The sequence below is a fragment of the Miscanthus floridulus genome, chromosome 16 (genome assembly GCF_019320115.1).
Source record: "Miscanthus floridulus cultivar M001 chromosome 16, ASM1932011v1, whole genome shotgun sequence".
Taxonomy (NCBI): Eukaryota; Viridiplantae; Streptophyta; class Magnoliopsida; order Poales; family Poaceae; genus Miscanthus; species Miscanthus floridulus.
In genome coordinates this window covers 27,058,316-27,073,835 of record NC_089595.1, presented here as the reverse complement: position 1 = coordinate 27,073,835, position 15,520 = coordinate 27,058,316, and the positions used below count along the sequence as shown (strand labels likewise).

Sequence of the window (15,520 nt, the reverse complement as noted above, 5' to 3'; positions counted from 1 at the left end):
CAATAGGTGCCGAATCATCTGAAGATGCATCGGTGGCTGCTGGAACCGAGAAAGTCAGGCTTGGCCGACTGGAAGTCAGGCAAGGCCAACTTCGGCCACTAGCAGGGACAGTCGGCCTAGCCTGACTTAGGGCAGGCAACTGAGGCAGTCAGTCTGGCCGACTGGGAAGTTGGCCTAGCTGACTCAAGGCAGATAGTAATCAGCTCAGTCCGACTTTGAAGTTGGCCTCAGCCGATTCTGAGCAGGTAGGCAGCCCTCTTTTATTGCTAGTAGGGGCCTTGATCTCCATCAATGATGCGGTAATCACTAGACAAGTGTATAACCCCTTTAGCTCCTAAAAAATCAAGTCTAGCTATTTTCTGGCGCTTTCCATGCTTTTCTGTAGCAAGACTTGTTTTTTGAGATGTGATTGATTCGGAAAGGATATTGTGTTGTTCGGTTTTTGTAGCCGAACCTTTGCTTACATCCGAATCAATTCTCACTTTACTCACTATACTCACTATACTAATGGGCAAAGCTTATTTTTTCATACTCATGGCTGATGACTTAGGTGTGATCAACCTCTTGCTAGTACTCCCAAAGTATTTATTTTTAAAATTTTCGTTTTGCTTCTCAAGATTTATTTCAAACTCTAACATTGTCCTTTTGAAATCAATGTCTGATTGAGAATATCTTGCTGAATTCTTATTGATTTGACTTGAATTACTAGCAACATATGGAGCTAAACCATGAGTATGAATATTTACCTACCTTTCATTGATTTGGCTCGTGTTAGGAGCAACATATGTAGCCGAATCATGAGTATTACCATTAGCATACCTTGCTGAATTTTCATTAATTCGGCTCGAGTTGAGAGTAACATATGAAGCCAAATTATGAATAGGAGCAATGGCATATGGTGCTGAATTTTGAGAGTAATTGGCTAAATAATTAGTGTCATAGCCAACTCTCTCATTCATCGGCATGTCTTGTGGTGGAACCACATATTGTAAACTTATAGCCGATGAATAAAGATTTACATGTATGTCTCTAGTAGCATTAAAACTCAAAGAATTCGCAGTTGACATCGGCTCTTGACCATAATATTTATAATTATGATGTGTATAATGAGGAGCATTATCAAAAGTATTGGCCGATGTAACATATCTAGTATCATTATAACTAGCAACACCAATATGAGAGTTCATAGAACTTACAAAATAATTATTATAATCATAAGATGCATTTGCAAGCTATACCTCAGGGTAATTGCAGTAGCTTTGTGGTGTCACACCTTGGTACTCCATGATTTAAAACTTGACCGCCTTGCTGAATTTTCCAATAAGCAGTGCAACTTGTTGCAAAATCACAAACGAGATCACAAGGGTCAAAACCAGATGTGATCAGTCTTTTGGGCCAGATGCAACGGTAATGGCGAGTACAAGAAGATAGATCGGTGAATAGTAAGGCTAGGGAAAGAAGATTTGGCTACAAAGTAGAGCCGAAACAATTCTTCCCCAGCGGAGTCGCCAAAAAGTGTATTGACGTCGGAAGTAATCCGAATCAAACACCAACAGGGCATTGGATGCTCGGGCCGCTACGGACCGAAGAATGCAGCGAGAATGTCACTCTTTTGCGGTGAAGAACGGAGAGGTTTACAAGCAAACCACCAAAGGATAACCAACGTGCTTACGTGACGAAGAACCGGCTAGTTTTAAGGTAAACTAGCAAAGAAACCGTTGAAGCTCTCATCTGGGAGGGACCCCGTTAGGACAAGGTCGTCATCGGGTTGCCCTAGGTCGGCCGACAAGCTCGTCAGGGCAAGGATATCGTCGGGTTGCCCTAGGTCGGCCGGCTAGCCCGTCAGGGCAAGGACGTCATCGGGTTGGCCTAGGTCGTTTGACAAGCCTAGGGCGCCATCCTTAATCGTCGGATCAAGAGATGAATAGCATGGGGGTTGGAGGACAGAGTAAAAGGGTTGGAGTAGATGTAGTAGATTGATTTGTTTATCGATTAGATAGATGGGAACTCCTGACGTGGGTATAACTCCAGACTCCCGAGCAAGTTTCTTCAGGTTTCCCGAAAGTCCCGATACCTATCGGAACTTCCGACAGTCGGAAGTCCCGACTTGGGTCGGAACTCCCGACAACGGAGCATGGCATAACTTCTTCATCCGGACTCCGAATTAGACGTTCCATATATGCTTTTTGACCGTCTCGACGAGAGGAACACAATGGTGAAGTCCATTCCATATTTTGACAGCTTCACAAAATGGACAATTTTGATTGTCAACCCGGAGTGAAAGTGAAACCAACAAACTCATGGTGGATCGATCGAGGGAGCAAGGTACGTACGGTTCCTAGCGAGGTGCTCCGAGCGGCGGTGGTTGTCGGCCTGGCGGCTCATGGGGACGAGCTCGTAGTGGACGCCGGCCTCCTCGAGGGCCAGCAGAGCCCGCGACACGAACAGCGAGAAAGCCCACCCGTACACCTTCACCGCCGGCGTAGCCATGGCTTCCTAGCTCAGCGAGTGCTTCCTTAGTTCCTTGTGTAATCTACGTGCAAGATCCGACGATGCAGGACATATCAAAGATCAGCAGCTAGAAATGGATGGATGGATGTGTGCAGCTTCTGCTGCCTGCTGTAGGCTGCTACTTGATACTTATACAGGAGCGGGAGAGTTGATGAGAGATCAGAGATGACGCTGGCTCTGGCGCTGCTGCTTGGGGGAGAGGAAGAAGAAGGTTTGGAAGAAGTGAAGTCGTATTTGGTCAACGGGAGGGTGAACGCGTGACGTCGTCGCTTACGTACGCAGAGTCGCAGACTAGTCAGGTGCGAGCCCGACACTGGCAGTGGAAGGCAAACGGCTCCGATCCGTCGCCGAAATCAAAATGATTTCTCACATCGGTCAGCCGAGACACTTTCCTGGAAATTCCTGTCTTCATTCATATCAGCTCCGATCACAGTAAAGTTAGGAACATCCAAAAACTAGAAAACTACCAGGATCTGCAACTGATTTATCTTAGCCTATGCTGAAACGATAGTGTCAAGGCCAGCAACTTATGAAGCCTAGTGCACGTTGCTAAACGTGATTAAACCAATCTAACACAACAAAAGAGCAACTTTTCGGGAAAAAAACAGAAAAAACAACAACAAAAGAACAACTTCCTCAAGTCTTTTTAGGAACAAAACAACTTCTGCCGGTTGAATTTTTTTTCAATCGAGTGATTACGATCTGGATGAGTAATTCCTAGAGTCCGATCCTTTTTATTAGGAGTTTACTTCCCAAAGTATGATCCGGATTTTGATCTGGCGTAGATTTTCTTTCCAGAGTCCGATTGTTTTACCCGATCCGGATTTTGTTCTGGCATAGATTTTCTTTCCAGAGTCCAATCGTTTTACCGGCTCCAATCCACTTTTTTAACAGAGATTTTTTTACCGGAGTTTGGTTCTGCAGTGGACGATTCCCGTGGAAGCTATTTAGGTGTAGAGAGAGGAGATAATTTCTAGTAATGAGTCAGGACTCTTTCTAAATTCATTTCCAGGTGTAGTTGGCAGGTGACTTATTTGTTAGGCAGGTGACTTATTTGTTAGATAAATAAAGACAGGTGATTTCTAGAGTTGGTTGGTTAGAGGCTCTCGCAAAAACCACATCTAGACAAAAAAAAATGACCGTGTGTAGTAGTGGCCATCTGTCTAATTCGATGACGACATCTGTTACACAGCGATATGAAAATCCAATGAAATATTTTTGCTAAATGTGATGAAATACAATAAATTTCAAATAACTATTACTCAGTGGAGGAAGCAGTAAACGACAAATACACAAACTATAGAGGTACCACGTACACATGAGAAAGTAGTTAAGCACAACACACATCACTTTTCATCATCACTCCTATTTCTTGGGTGACCCGGGCGCGTCGACCGGCATGAACTCCGCGACCTTCTTCGCGGCTGGGCGCGCGGCAAGGCCCTCCCACCAGGCGCTGACGTGCGGCAATGCCTCGACCAGCGTGGCATACTCGGTAGCCATGAAGTAGTGCATGATGGTGAAGTGGCTGAGGTCGGCGAGGCTAAGGAAGTCGCCGGCGAGGTAGCTACTCTGGCTCAGCCGCGCCTCGTACACCTCTAGCACCTTCTTCAGCTTCTCCACGTTCTCATCGACAGTCGCCTGGTTGCGCTCGCGGCCGAGGAACGACGCGAAGATGCACTCCACCACGATGGCGATCGCCGGCGGGCTCAGCTGGTGGGCCTCCACTTCAAGCCATATGTCTACCATGGCCGCCTGCTCCAGGCTGCTGGTGCCCAAGAGCTCTGGCTTGTGCTTGCGCAGAACGTGCCTCGCAATCGCCCGGGATTCTTTGAAAATGTACATGTCACACGCTTAGAACTTATGGAACCCAACAAAATGCTACACCCTCGTTGTAAATTTTAATCCACTTTGAGTCAATATCTTCTCCTATATTTTCAAAAAATAAATACACTATTGAAACATGCTTCCTCCGTTCTAAATTATAAATCATTTTGATCTTTTTTTATAGATCCATTTTACTATGCAGCTAAATATAATGAATATCTAAATACATAGCAAATTCTATGTATCAAAAAAAGTCAAAACGACTTATAATTAGAATAAAGGGAGTATTAATGAAAGTTTCATGCAGGTGTTGGCGCTATCTTTTATAAACTTAGTTATGAAGGTGAAAGGTTTTGACTTAGGAAAATTAGGACAAAACCGTGAATTATAGTTTGATGAAAGGAAGGAGTAGATATGACACGGCTAATTGCTGATGAACTTACCGAAGAGCGTGAGGTCGCCGTCCTCGAGCACCGGCACCTTCCCGAAAGGCTGCAGCAAGCACATGCAGCATCGAGCGTGTGTGTGTCAGTCGGCGAAACCAGCGATGGCGGATGAGTATAGTGAATGCGAAACCAACAACAAGTTCATGGTGGATCGAGTGAGCGAGGTACGTACGTTCCTGGCGAGGTGCTCCGGGCGGTGCTGGTCGCCGGCCTGGCGGTTCATGGTGATGAGCTCGTAGTCGACGCCGGCCTCCTCGAGGGCTAGCAGCGCGCGCGAAACGACCGGCGAGATAGCCCACCCGTACACCTTCACCGCCGGCGTAGCCATGGCTTCCACTGCTCCGCTCCGCTCCGCTCTCACCCAGCTAGCTCTAGTTCCTTGTGTGTGCGCGCGAGACCGAGACCGAACGATGCGTGATCAAAGATCAGCAGCTAGAAATGGAGGATGGATGTGCAGCCTTCTGCATGCTGCAGCTGCTACTTATACAGCAGCGAGAGAGGAGAGGAGAGATCACATGACGTTGGCGCTGGCGCTGGTGCTGCTGCTGCTGTTCGGGCCTTCCTGGGAGAAGAGAGGAAGAAGAAGGTGCTAGAAGCCTAGAAGTGGATCGGTGTTTGGTCAACGGGAGGTGAACGCGTGACGTCGTTGCTTACCTACGCAGACTAGTCAGGTGAGAGAGCTCGTCAGTGGCAGTCAGAGAGCGGCTCCGTCGTCACCGAAATGAAAAAAAATTCTCACATCAGTCATAGACACTTTCCTGGAAATTCCTAGATTGATTCATATCAGCTCCTTTCATGGTAAGTTAGGTAGCGTTTCCAAAAACCAGAAAGAATTACACGGGGGATCTGCAACTGATTTATCTTAGCCTATGCTGAAATGATAGTGTCAAGGCCGGACTGACAGCAACTATATGAAGCCTAGTGCACATTGCTAAACGTGATGAAACCAATCTAACACAACAACATAACACTTTTTCGGCAAAAAAAACAAACAAACAAACAAAAGAACAACTGCCTCAAGTCATTTTTTTAGGAACAAAACAAATTTAAACTCAATTAGTCGGCACCAACCTCATATATAAGTTCCTCCCTATTGGGAAACCACTCGTCTTAGTTTCATATGAATATATGTGACATGTAATTGCACTGTACGTGCTACGACATAATGATGAGACACGAATGGGGTATATGTTTGTTCTCTTCATCTGTATTTTCTACGTTCTCAATATATATTGTCTGTGTTTAAACTATGAAACAGTATTCAAATTCAAATTTAAATCAAAGGATAGGAAAATGTATTTTTAAACTGGAAAATGATTAACGGAGACGGGCAAGTAAAAATTGGCCGCCTCCATTGATACTTTAACGGAGACGAGCGGTTTAAGACACCCGCCTATGTTAATAGACATTAACGCAGGCAGTTGTTGTAAGTAGACCTGCCTCCGTAAATCTACATTAGCGCAAACCATTCGACGAAGGTGGACACTTTGCCCGGTTTTTGCCCACCTATGAAAAGATCTATGTAGTAGTGATATCCTGTAGGCCAAGATAACTCGTTTTCCATCCATCCTAACATATGGGGATAAACTCGATGAATGAGAAGACTTAGTAGCTAAGATCAACCATATATTATTAATTTAATTGATGAGAGGGATTTGTTTATTTGGAACTTACATCACCATGGTAAACTTACTATCTATTATATATATCTTCACACGATAAATCAGAATACGCCTTTCTCTTAGAAATTGATTTGGGAGTTAAAAAATCTTCTAAAAATCAAGATTTTTCTTTATATCTCTATTCGGGGATAATTTTAACAGAGGACAACTTAATTAAGAGGAATTAGAAAGGTAGTCAAAAGTGTTGTTTCTGTAATTGTAATGAAACCATTACACATGTTTTCTTTGATTGTCATCATGCCAACACAATTTGGAAGACTATCTATATAGCTATTGGGTTAATCCCTCCAAGCTCTGTATCCCACATATGAGGTAATTGGCTATCAAATTGAGTCTGTCTAGCCAACAACCATGTGTTTTCAACAAAAGGTACCACATGGTTGTTTACTAGCTACAAAACACACAATTTATAACAGAGGAAAAACCATATGTTTTAGCACAAGCTAGCACATGGTTGTTGATTGCTTGCATAACACATGATTTCCAAGAGAGAAGAAACCATGTGTTTTAGCACAAGGTAGCATACGTTTTTAAAGAAGGTCCACTTAGAGAAAATCTGTTATAATTTCTGTGCAACCAAAGTTGGCCCATTAACTAAAATGATAAAATGACCCATTTAACAGCAGCAGCCTCATAAGAGAAGCCCAAAACCATGAATACATAGGAATATAACTAAAATTACAAATTGACACATTTAACAGCAGCAGCCCATAATAAAAGCCCAAAACTATGAATATATAGGAATATAAAGACTCGGGAGAGAAGCAAAGCAAAAACAGATCTGCTGCGTGGGACAAGCCTCTGCTCTGCTCACGTAGAGCAGGGGAAAAGGGGGAGACATCAGATTGCAAAGAAGAACAGGAAATTTCAAGAAGAAGAACTACAAGACTGATTCATACCTCATCAGCAAAGGTTAGTAAACACACGTACAAGCTTATTGACAAAATAATAACACTGTCACTGCAAAAAGAAACTCTGCCACAAATCAAAATTAACTCAGAGCACCCAACTATTTCAGATGCTGCTAGATTTTGCAATCTTATATGCAAATTAAGTGTAATGCATTATATCGATGAAATTACTACGAAACAAAATATTTACTCACACATAATGAGATGTTCTCGGTGAAAAAATGCACAATGATTATGATCTACAAAAATTACAAAACAAGAACATGAAAATTGCATGTTTCAAATAGTGCAAATACTACATGTTGTTAATGCAATTATACTGTATATGTATATAAATACAGAATCCAGCTCATGAATGTGGAGCCTGCTCACAGTACAATTAAACAGCACAGAATGTGTACATAAAAAGAATGACAAACTGGGAGACAACAACACATATGAGAGAACAATTTAAATACCTCATACTGCCAGATGCCAAAGGTTCACATAATGAGATAATACAATTTTCAGAAGCACAAAAGATGTAGAAAGAACCTTAACATGAGCCTCCAGTTGCAGCCATATTTGGATGACATCCTAGTTCCTCAACCAAGTACTTGCACACCTCCAGATGGCCCTGGCATGCTGCTCGATCACCATTTCCTATGCCCAGGTTCCTTATGATACCTTACACACAATGACACAAATAAGTTACCACATTGAGGAAGCAGATGCCCAACACATGACCGCGCAATCATCAAGAAAAACTAGCAATTACACCCACTGGCAGATCCTACTAGCACACTACTACAACCATTCTTGCATGTGAGTAAGCTGCCACAAGCACATGCAGCTATTGGAGATCACACTGGTACACTATTGTAGAGAAATTATCATGAGCAAATATCATGCACAAAAAACAGAAAAACTTCTACATAAAATAACAAGGAGGAGTTTAGCTTCTGGGGTCTGTATTATATTGATATGCAAGGACAAGGACAAAAATGAGATGTGTGTTGGCACAAATCAAAATTAACAAAGTTCATGAAGTGTTAGCACAAATCACAAGAGACAAATTTTTTTCTATGAAAGGACAAGGACATAAACTTGGCTTGGGCAAGCACAAACCACAATAAACAAAGGAAAAGGTGAGCTAGCACACGACCCTCGAAGTTACGGTTACCCGACAAAACAGCAGCAGCAAACATCTATTCAAAAGAGGTAAGCGATAAGCCAATCATACAGAAAAAAACCTGAAATTTGTTACAGCTAAATAGTCAATCATCGTAGAATTAACTTACCATTTTCTATAATGGCAGCTGATACAGATTCATCGAGATCACCAGAGTTTCCAATGCAAGTGGTACAGCCATAGCCAACAATATGAAATCCTTGCTGGTTCAAGTATTCTTGAAGGCCACTATAAATAGGAATCACCAGAAGCAAGTACTTCGTGACAACTCCTGATCTAGGGGCAAGGCCTTGTCTTCACCCATGGTTTAACCTGAAAACAAGTGCCATCTCACATCAGCAGAAAGCACAAAAAGGCACTCAGCATAACAGCCCATGATTACATTACTAGAGGACTAACCTCAAGACCCAACTCGCAGGCTTTCTTAGCTACAAGACCAGCACCGAGCATAACACTAGGATTTGAGGTGTTTGTGCAGCTAGTTATTGCTGCTATAACAACACTACCATGCTTGATTTCTGCTGGCTGCCCGTGAAAGTCAAATTTGACAACCTTATCCTGCTGCTCCTTTGGCACTGCAAATAGATACCTTTCGCTTACTAGTCAGTTTTCTAAAGCAAATAGGGTTCACAGGAAAGATGCAGGGTCCTGAGAACCTAGTGAGGCAGTGAAACCAAAGCTACATTCATCATCAGCACCTACTGCTACTGGGAAATGAAGCAGATATGCACAACACTGGTAAAGCCAGCAAGGATGACTTGTTTATCAGTATTAACAAAGATAGATGACAAACTAGGACACAACCACAAAATCATGACAAATATAAAATGCAATTTAGTAACAAATATACTAGCTCTAGCACAAATCACAAGTAACAATTTAGTAACAAGGAGGCTAACGGTTCAACAACAGCATATTGCATATGCTTAGAACTAAAATTGCAGTGCCTGATATTGCAATCTACATTACTAGCAAACTGCAATTATGTAACTGAATCTTTAAATTGTTTGGTTTACTGAATCTTTGAGTTGTCTGATCAGAAATAGTTCTTTGGTATCACTAAAGTACAACTAGCATAAGACATAAGTGCTCCAGTAGTAGTGTCATTGACAGAAAACCACCTAATAAAACAAGCTACAGGTGGAAAATGGTGCTTCTGGGGTTTGTATTATATTGATGTGCGAGGACAAGGACAAAAATAAGATGTGTATTGGCACAAATCAGAATTAACAAAGTTCATGAAGTGATAGTACAAATCACAAGAGACAATTTTTTACTATGAAAGGACAAGGGCAAAAAGTTGGCTTGGGCAAGCACAAACCACGATAAACAAAGGAAAAGGTGAGTTAGCACAAATCACAAGAGACAATTTTTTTCTATGAAAGGACAAGGACAAAAACTTGGTGTGGGCAGGCACAAATCACAATAAACAGATGAAAAGGCATGTTAGCACAAATCACAAGAAATAATTTTTTTTCTATGAAAGGACAAGGACAAAAAAGAGGTGTGTTGCCACAAATCACAATTAACAGTATCTCTGAGGAATACTCTATATTTTCATTACCTATCCCGTCCATGATACTTGGATAAAAGGAACCATGACAACGCCACCAAATAGAGCGTGCTAATATAGTTACACTGTTACACTGTTACAGAGATAATATTAAGAGTTTAGCTTCACATTGTACTCTTAGTTTTCACCACCATAATCAGTGCCATCTTCCTCTCAATTGAACTAGACTGGAAGTATGCTAACTGTGCCATTTTCACTACCATTTGAAATTTTACTGTTAGGGAGACTGATCAGTTCACCATAAAACTCTAGACTATGTTAGCATAAAGACAAATCCGATTCTATAGACAACAATTAGGTTTGTGCTGAGCCCTCACAAGGAGGGCTTCTAACCATCTAAGCACGGAGCCAGAGTCGTTGGTGGTGCGGACGCGGGCGTGGAGGTCCGCGAGGTCGACGTGTCCAATGGCGAGCGCGACCTACGTGGCCTTGAGGTCCGCATGGAGGTTCCACACAATCAAACAATAGAAATAAATCAGTCCTTTGTTCCATCCTCATTCTAAAATGAGGAGGAGGCGACCGACAGGCGGAAACAATAGAAACAATCAAACACGGAAAGGGGTTCCACACCCTGTATTCAACCTTTGTTCCATCCTCATTCTAAAATGCCCAAACAATCAAACAATAGAAATAAATCAGTCCTACAACAGATTTTCAATTGATGAGTTTTAGAAACTACGGCATTGTGAATATTCAGAGCAGTACTTTATCCTAGAAATGGAAAGGGAAACAAATAAATCTATATATCATTGGGCATTAGCGCATCAGAAACTCGAATTTGCATCATCCATTTAGATGTCCTAAAGGGGAATCCGAGTAACCGAGTAAGATCATCATTTACAGAGCTGCAAGCCCAGAATGTTGTCACAAGATAACAGTCCAATACTTAGTTAGATTCAAGCTAATGAGTTGGCAGAAACCGAAAGTCTACTTTTTTATATATAACATTATTGCCCGTGCTAACGCTACGGTTCTCCCATTACTTAAACCAAAAGGAAACTAAAAAAACTAGATCCAAATATCTTCTAGTTAAGATTTTTATCTTCACATGGCCGGAAGAAGAAAAATCTAACACAAAATCAAAGAAAAAATCAGAACAAACTCTTGATCTGCAGTTTTAGATTGAAAACCACAAAAGCTATGATAATATAGCTTTCCATCACTGGTATCAGTGGAATAAAAGTGCTTGGGGTAATTGTTTCATCATCAATCAACCAGCTCAAGAGTTGACAAATTATACTCCAGAACCATCCAATCAGTATTTTAGTACCACATAGGTGCCGAAAATGAACAGATCTAACACTACAAAAAACAGACCAGCAACACACTGCATGGATCTACGAAAAAAAGCAGATCTGCACATTACAGTGCTCATATAAGTCATAAACATCAAAAGGACAAAAAAGAAAGCCCAAAGAAAACTCTGAAAAGCACACCTAATGGCAAACGAAAAAAAAGAAAAAGAAAAAGAAAACCTGACAGAAAATGAATATTCAGACAGGGATAGCACTAGTACGAGCTAACAAAAAATATATATTCACGTCAGTCTGAAACACCAATCTGAGGTAATATGAAGCAAAAAGAAGGAAAACCATGGCTAAAAACAGTCTAAAAATTTAGCTCACTGCTGCAGTACTGTTCTAGCCAGACCAGATACTAATCAAGAATTGTTCACCTATAGAAAAACCTGCAGCACCAAAAAGGACTGACTGAGCTAAATTGAGACAAAATAAAATGAATTGTCCGGAAAGCAGAGTCTGCAGGGAAACTGAAAAACTACTGAACTGCAGACAGGAAACTAGTAGAACACTATAAGCTAAAGCTACTACTGCTGGACAGGCCAAAAGTGCTACCTGAAACTAAAACTAAAAGCACCAGAATAGCCACAAGATTTGAAAGACAGTCAATACTAAACCAGATGACCACTACACACGATTAACTGAGCAACTAGACTATCTAAGCACAGATACTAGCTTGCAAGAATTAAATACTAGATGAATATGTAGCAAGAAAGGGACGTTGCACAGAGATTTAATTCGCAAATTGCTACCTGGAAGTTGACTGCACTTTGCCAATCTGAAAAGCAAGAGTTCGGTTGTATTGCTCAATGGCTGCTACTACTGATATTGCTCAACTTGTAAAAATGACTAGACCAAGATAAAACAGACACGAGCGCAAGCTGCTAAAAGAGCATGATCAGCCAGAAGAAAACACAGAAGATTAGCAGCACGATCAAATGAAGACTGAACTGGGAACAAAAAGCTGCTGGTGATTCTCTGAACTAAGCCGAACAATGAAATGAAACCCAGGTGGGCGATTCTCCCCACCTGGATTTCAGCCTTCAGTCAAAAAGAGAATGATATAGGAATAAACACTATACAACTGAGATTTCAAGCAGATCACAAGCACCATACAAGCACCACACAGGCAAAAAGATCACAAGCACCTTACAAGCACCAAGGAAAAAAATCACAAGCACCATGTATTTGCTGCTGCAGTAACTGAACTTGTGGTAGATTGGATATGCTCCTACACCATCCGATCCTCCACTCAGTAGCTCGCATCCACAGGGCACTGCATATCCATAGCAGCAATAACTATTTCCTCATCAAGCTCCCACAACGCTGACAATGACACACTTACAGTTGAGGAATCACATTTGCAGTAGCTGAATCACATTTACAGTTGCTGAATTAACAGCCTATCCTACTTCACTTTTTGGACCAAATACAGAAGTTGAAAAATCATGTCAAATACCATCATTACTTGCTAAAAATCAAACAAACATTGGAATGTCTGGTTCCTCTCTCTCCTTCCCTCCCTCCCTGGCTGCTTGCTTTGCTTCCCCCAAGCTGCAAGATCCCAAGGAAGCTGAGCCACCGACCACCTCGAGAAGAAGTGAACTGAAACTGGCAGTAGGAACACACGCAATAACTGAAAGTGCACACCACACCCACACACGCGCCTAGCGATGGAGTGACAACCATCGGCTTGCTTCCGGCGATGGCCATTGCCAACCCCGCCCCATCTCCTTCGTCATGCGTACAAGACATCCCACACATCACCCTCCTCCACCTCACCTGACATCATCCCCGCTTTGGTAACAAACACCGCTCCAATCAGCGTCCAGGTCGCTCGTCGTCGGCCGCGAAGAAGCGATAGCACACAAAGCAAATCCAACACACAAAAGACAAAATCTCCGGCGAGACGACGCCCGTCCAGGTGAGGCGAAAGCAAGCGACTTCATCCTCCCTGGACTCGAACCACAAATACATCAAACATACCATCAAATCCTAGAACAATCAATCAAACAACTACAGAACCAGATCTACTAAACCAATGACCCCCAACAACAGAGTTCAAATCAAGGGACAGCGCGCGCCGTACCAAGGTACCTGCCGACCTCTAGCAATGGCGCCCTGCGCCCTCGTCGTTGGAGACGGCCGCCGCCCGCGCTACTCGGGAGAGCTCGTCCAGGCACAACCTGTGCCGCCACTCGGGGACCTCGTCCAGTTGTGACCCACGCCGCCGTTTGGGGGACCTCGCACGAGCCCTCGCCAGCGGCGGCCATGGAGGACTGCCCCGCCGTGGCCTTTGGTAGGTGGGCGCCGTGCCTGGAAATGTGCGCCGCTGCGCCTGGGCGAGAAGAGGATAGAGGAAGGGGAAAGGTTGCAACCGGTCTCACCCACTGGAGAAGTGAGTCGATGCGTGGCCTCCGCATGGAGGTCCGCAGGTCAGAGAAACAAAACAGAAACGCCACATACAACGATCCAGGAGACACGCGCGAGACGGATCCGACGGACAGAAAACCATGTGCCAACCAATCAAAAAACACACATGTGTTGTATAGCATTTTGATTTAAAAGAGAAGAAATATATTGTGATGGGGGGTAGCTGCCCGCGCATTACGTTGGGCAATTTGAAGATGCCGTAATGATCTAATTAAACTTTAAAAATTGCAAATATATTTTTTATGTAGGCTATTTTTTAGGGAAAGTACTGGCTGCAGTTTTGGATACTGCTAGCATTTCTGTAAAATAAAGGAGTCTTTCACATTAGCGAGCAGAAAATTAGAGACCACTATGTTAGAGCTGGTCGTCTCTCATGGATAGAAATTTAATAATTGACAATTATGCATAATTTGTACTATTCCCTGGTTCATCAGCAATATCGTGGAAATAATGTAACAATGTAAACGTTGTGAAGGTAACTCAGCAACATCACAACAATATTAATTGGCGATTGATCATGGGTACCGAAACATTTTGTAACTCAGCAAAGTACACGTGGGAAAAATAATTAAGCACATACACAACACATCACGTAAGCCTTTTTGCTTCATCATCACTCCTGTTTCTTGGGTGCTCCAGCGCCGAGCGGCATGAACTCCGCCACCTTCTTCGCCGCCAGCCGCGCAGCAAGCTCCTCCCACCAGGCCTTGACATGCGGGTGCGCCTCCACCAGCGTGGCATACTCGGTGGCCATGAAGTAATGCATGATGGTGAGGTGGCTGAGGTCGGCGAGGCTGAGGAAGTCGCCGGCGAGGTACCTGCTCTGGCTCAGCCACGCCTCGTACACCTCCAGCACCTTCTTGAGCTTCTCCACGTTCTCGTCGACGACCGCTTGGTTGCGCTCGCGGCCGAGGTACGACGCGAAGATGCACTCGATCACGATGGCGACCGCCGCCGGGTGCAGCTGGTGGGCCTCCACCTCCAGCCACACGTCCACCGCCGCTGCATGCTCCAGGCTACCGGCGCCCAGCAGCTCCGGCTTGTGCTTGCGGAGGACGTGCCTCGCGATCGCCCGGGATTCTGGAGAAATTAAAAAATCTCACGATTAGAACTGATTTAGTGATGACAAGCCTGAGATGGATGATGGATGAAGTTAATTACCGAAGAGCGTGAGGTCGCCGTCCTCGAGCACGGGCACCTGTCCGAAAGGTTGCACAGCGAGCACAGACAGGAGTGTACGTGTGTCAGTCAGTCGATCGGCGACGGCGAGCCAGTGAAACCGGCCAAGAAATTCATGGCGGGTCGAAGGAGGAACGGGAGGGAGGTATACGTACGTTCCTGGCGAGGTGCTCCGGGACGAGCTCGTAGTCGGCTCCGGCCTCCTCGAGTGCCAGCAGCGCGCGCGACACGTACGGCGACATAGCCCACCCGTACACCTTCACCGCCATGGCTTCCTCACCGAGTGCTTCCTTCCTTGTGTGCGCAGCTGCGCGCGCAGGGAGGACCCAACGATGCAGGATGAAGGGGAACAGCTAGGAATGGATGGATGTGCAGCTTCTGCCTGCTGCAGCTGCTACTTATACACGAGCGAGAGAGGCGAGGAGGCATGATCAGAGATGACGCTGGGTCGCTGGTGCTGTTGCTTGGGGGAGAAGAAGAAGAAGATAC

At 43.9% G+C, this 15,520-nt stretch overlaps 3 protein-coding genes, 1 non-coding gene and 1 pseudogene across 4 annotated transcripts; all 5 read right to left on the bottom strand.

Annotated features, from left to right (window-relative positions):
• Positions 1–3,737: 3,737 nt before the first annotated feature.
• On the bottom strand, positions 3,738–8,030 carry LOC136513113 (glutathione S-transferase 4-like). The gene is made up of 4 exons (XM_066507107.1): positions 7,912–8,030; positions 4,957–5,447; positions 4,782–4,830; positions 3,738–4,340 (listed from the first exon to the last, which is right to left on the bottom strand). The coding sequence occupies exons 2-4, from the start codon at positions 5,110–5,112 to the stop codon at positions 3,877–3,879; spliced, it is 669 nt and encodes a 222-aa protein (XP_066363204.1). The 5' UTR covers positions 5,113–5,447; positions 7,912–8,030; the 3' UTR covers positions 3,738–3,876.
• On the bottom strand, positions 7,816–13,772 carry LOC136513114 (uncharacterized). The gene is made up of 5 exons (XM_066507108.1): positions 13,517–13,772; positions 12,601–12,695; positions 8,948–9,123; positions 8,658–8,860; positions 7,816–8,043 (listed from the first exon to the last, which is right to left on the bottom strand). Exons 1-4 carry the CDS (start codon positions 13,690–13,692, stop codon positions 8,825–8,827), a joined length of 483 nt encoding a protein of 160 aa, XP_066363205.1. The 5' UTR covers positions 13,693–13,772; the 3' UTR covers positions 7,816–8,043; positions 8,658–8,824.
• Positions 10,882–10,964, bottom strand: LOC136514655 (small nucleolar RNA snoR60; annotated as a pseudogene).
• LOC136514650 (small nucleolar RNA Z194) lies at positions 11,232–11,337 on the bottom strand. Its single transcript, XR_010773797.1, has one exon. It is a non-coding gene; the product is annotated as a small nucleolar RNA Z194 (small nucleolar RNA).
• Positions 13,773–14,362: 590 nt separating the features above from the next.
• On the bottom strand, positions 14,363–15,471 carry LOC136514030 (glutathione S-transferase 4-like). The gene is made up of 3 exons (XM_066508013.1): positions 15,187–15,471; positions 15,014–15,050; positions 14,363–14,932 (listed from the first exon to the last, which is right to left on the bottom strand). The coding sequence occupies exons 1-3, from the start codon at positions 15,298–15,300 to the stop codon at positions 14,466–14,468; spliced, it is 618 nt and encodes a 205-aa protein (XP_066364110.1). The 5' UTR covers positions 15,301–15,471; the 3' UTR covers positions 14,363–14,465.
• Positions 15,472–15,520: the final 49 nt, after the last annotated feature.

Excerpts from the sequence above, each read along its gene's own strand:
- LOC136513114 (XM_066507108.1), bottom strand. The coding sequence starts at position 13,692 with ATGGCCGCCGCTGGCGAGGGCTCGTGCGAGGTCCCCCAAACGGCGGCG. Across the intron at positions 12,696-13,516 it reads CCATTGCTAGAGGTCGGCAG|TGCCCTGTGGATGCGAGCTA; the intron begins GTACCTTGGTAC and ends ATGGATATGCAG. Across the intron at positions 9,124-12,600 it reads ACTGCAGCAGCAAATACATG|TGCCAAAGGAGCAGCAGGAT; the intron begins GTGCTTGTGATT and ends ATCTATTTGCAG.
- LOC136514030 (XM_066508013.1), bottom strand. The coding sequence starts at position 15,300 with ATGGCGGTGAAGGTGTACGGGTGGGCTATGTCGCCGTACGTGTCGCGC. Across the intron at positions 15,051-15,186 it reads CGGAGCACCTCGCCAGGAAC|GTGCCCGTGCTCGAGGACGG; the intron begins GTACGTATACCT and ends CCTTTCGGACAG. Across the intron at positions 14,933-15,013 it reads CGGCGACCTCACGCTCTTCG|AATCCCGGGCGATCGCGAGG; the intron begins GTAATTAACTTC and ends TAATTTCTCCAG.
- LOC136513113 (XM_066507107.1), bottom strand. The coding sequence starts at position 5,112 with ATGGCTACGCCGGCGGTGAAGGTGTACGGGTGGGCTATCTCGCCGGTC. Across the intron at positions 4,831-4,956 it reads CGGAGCACCTCGCCAGGAAC|CCTTTCGGGAAGGTGCCGGT; the intron begins GTACGTACCTCG and ends TGCTTGCTGCAG. Across the intron at positions 4,341-4,781 it reads CGGCGACCTCACGCTCTTCG|AATCCCGGGCGATTGCGAGG; the intron begins GTAAGTTCATCA and ends ACATTTTCAAAG.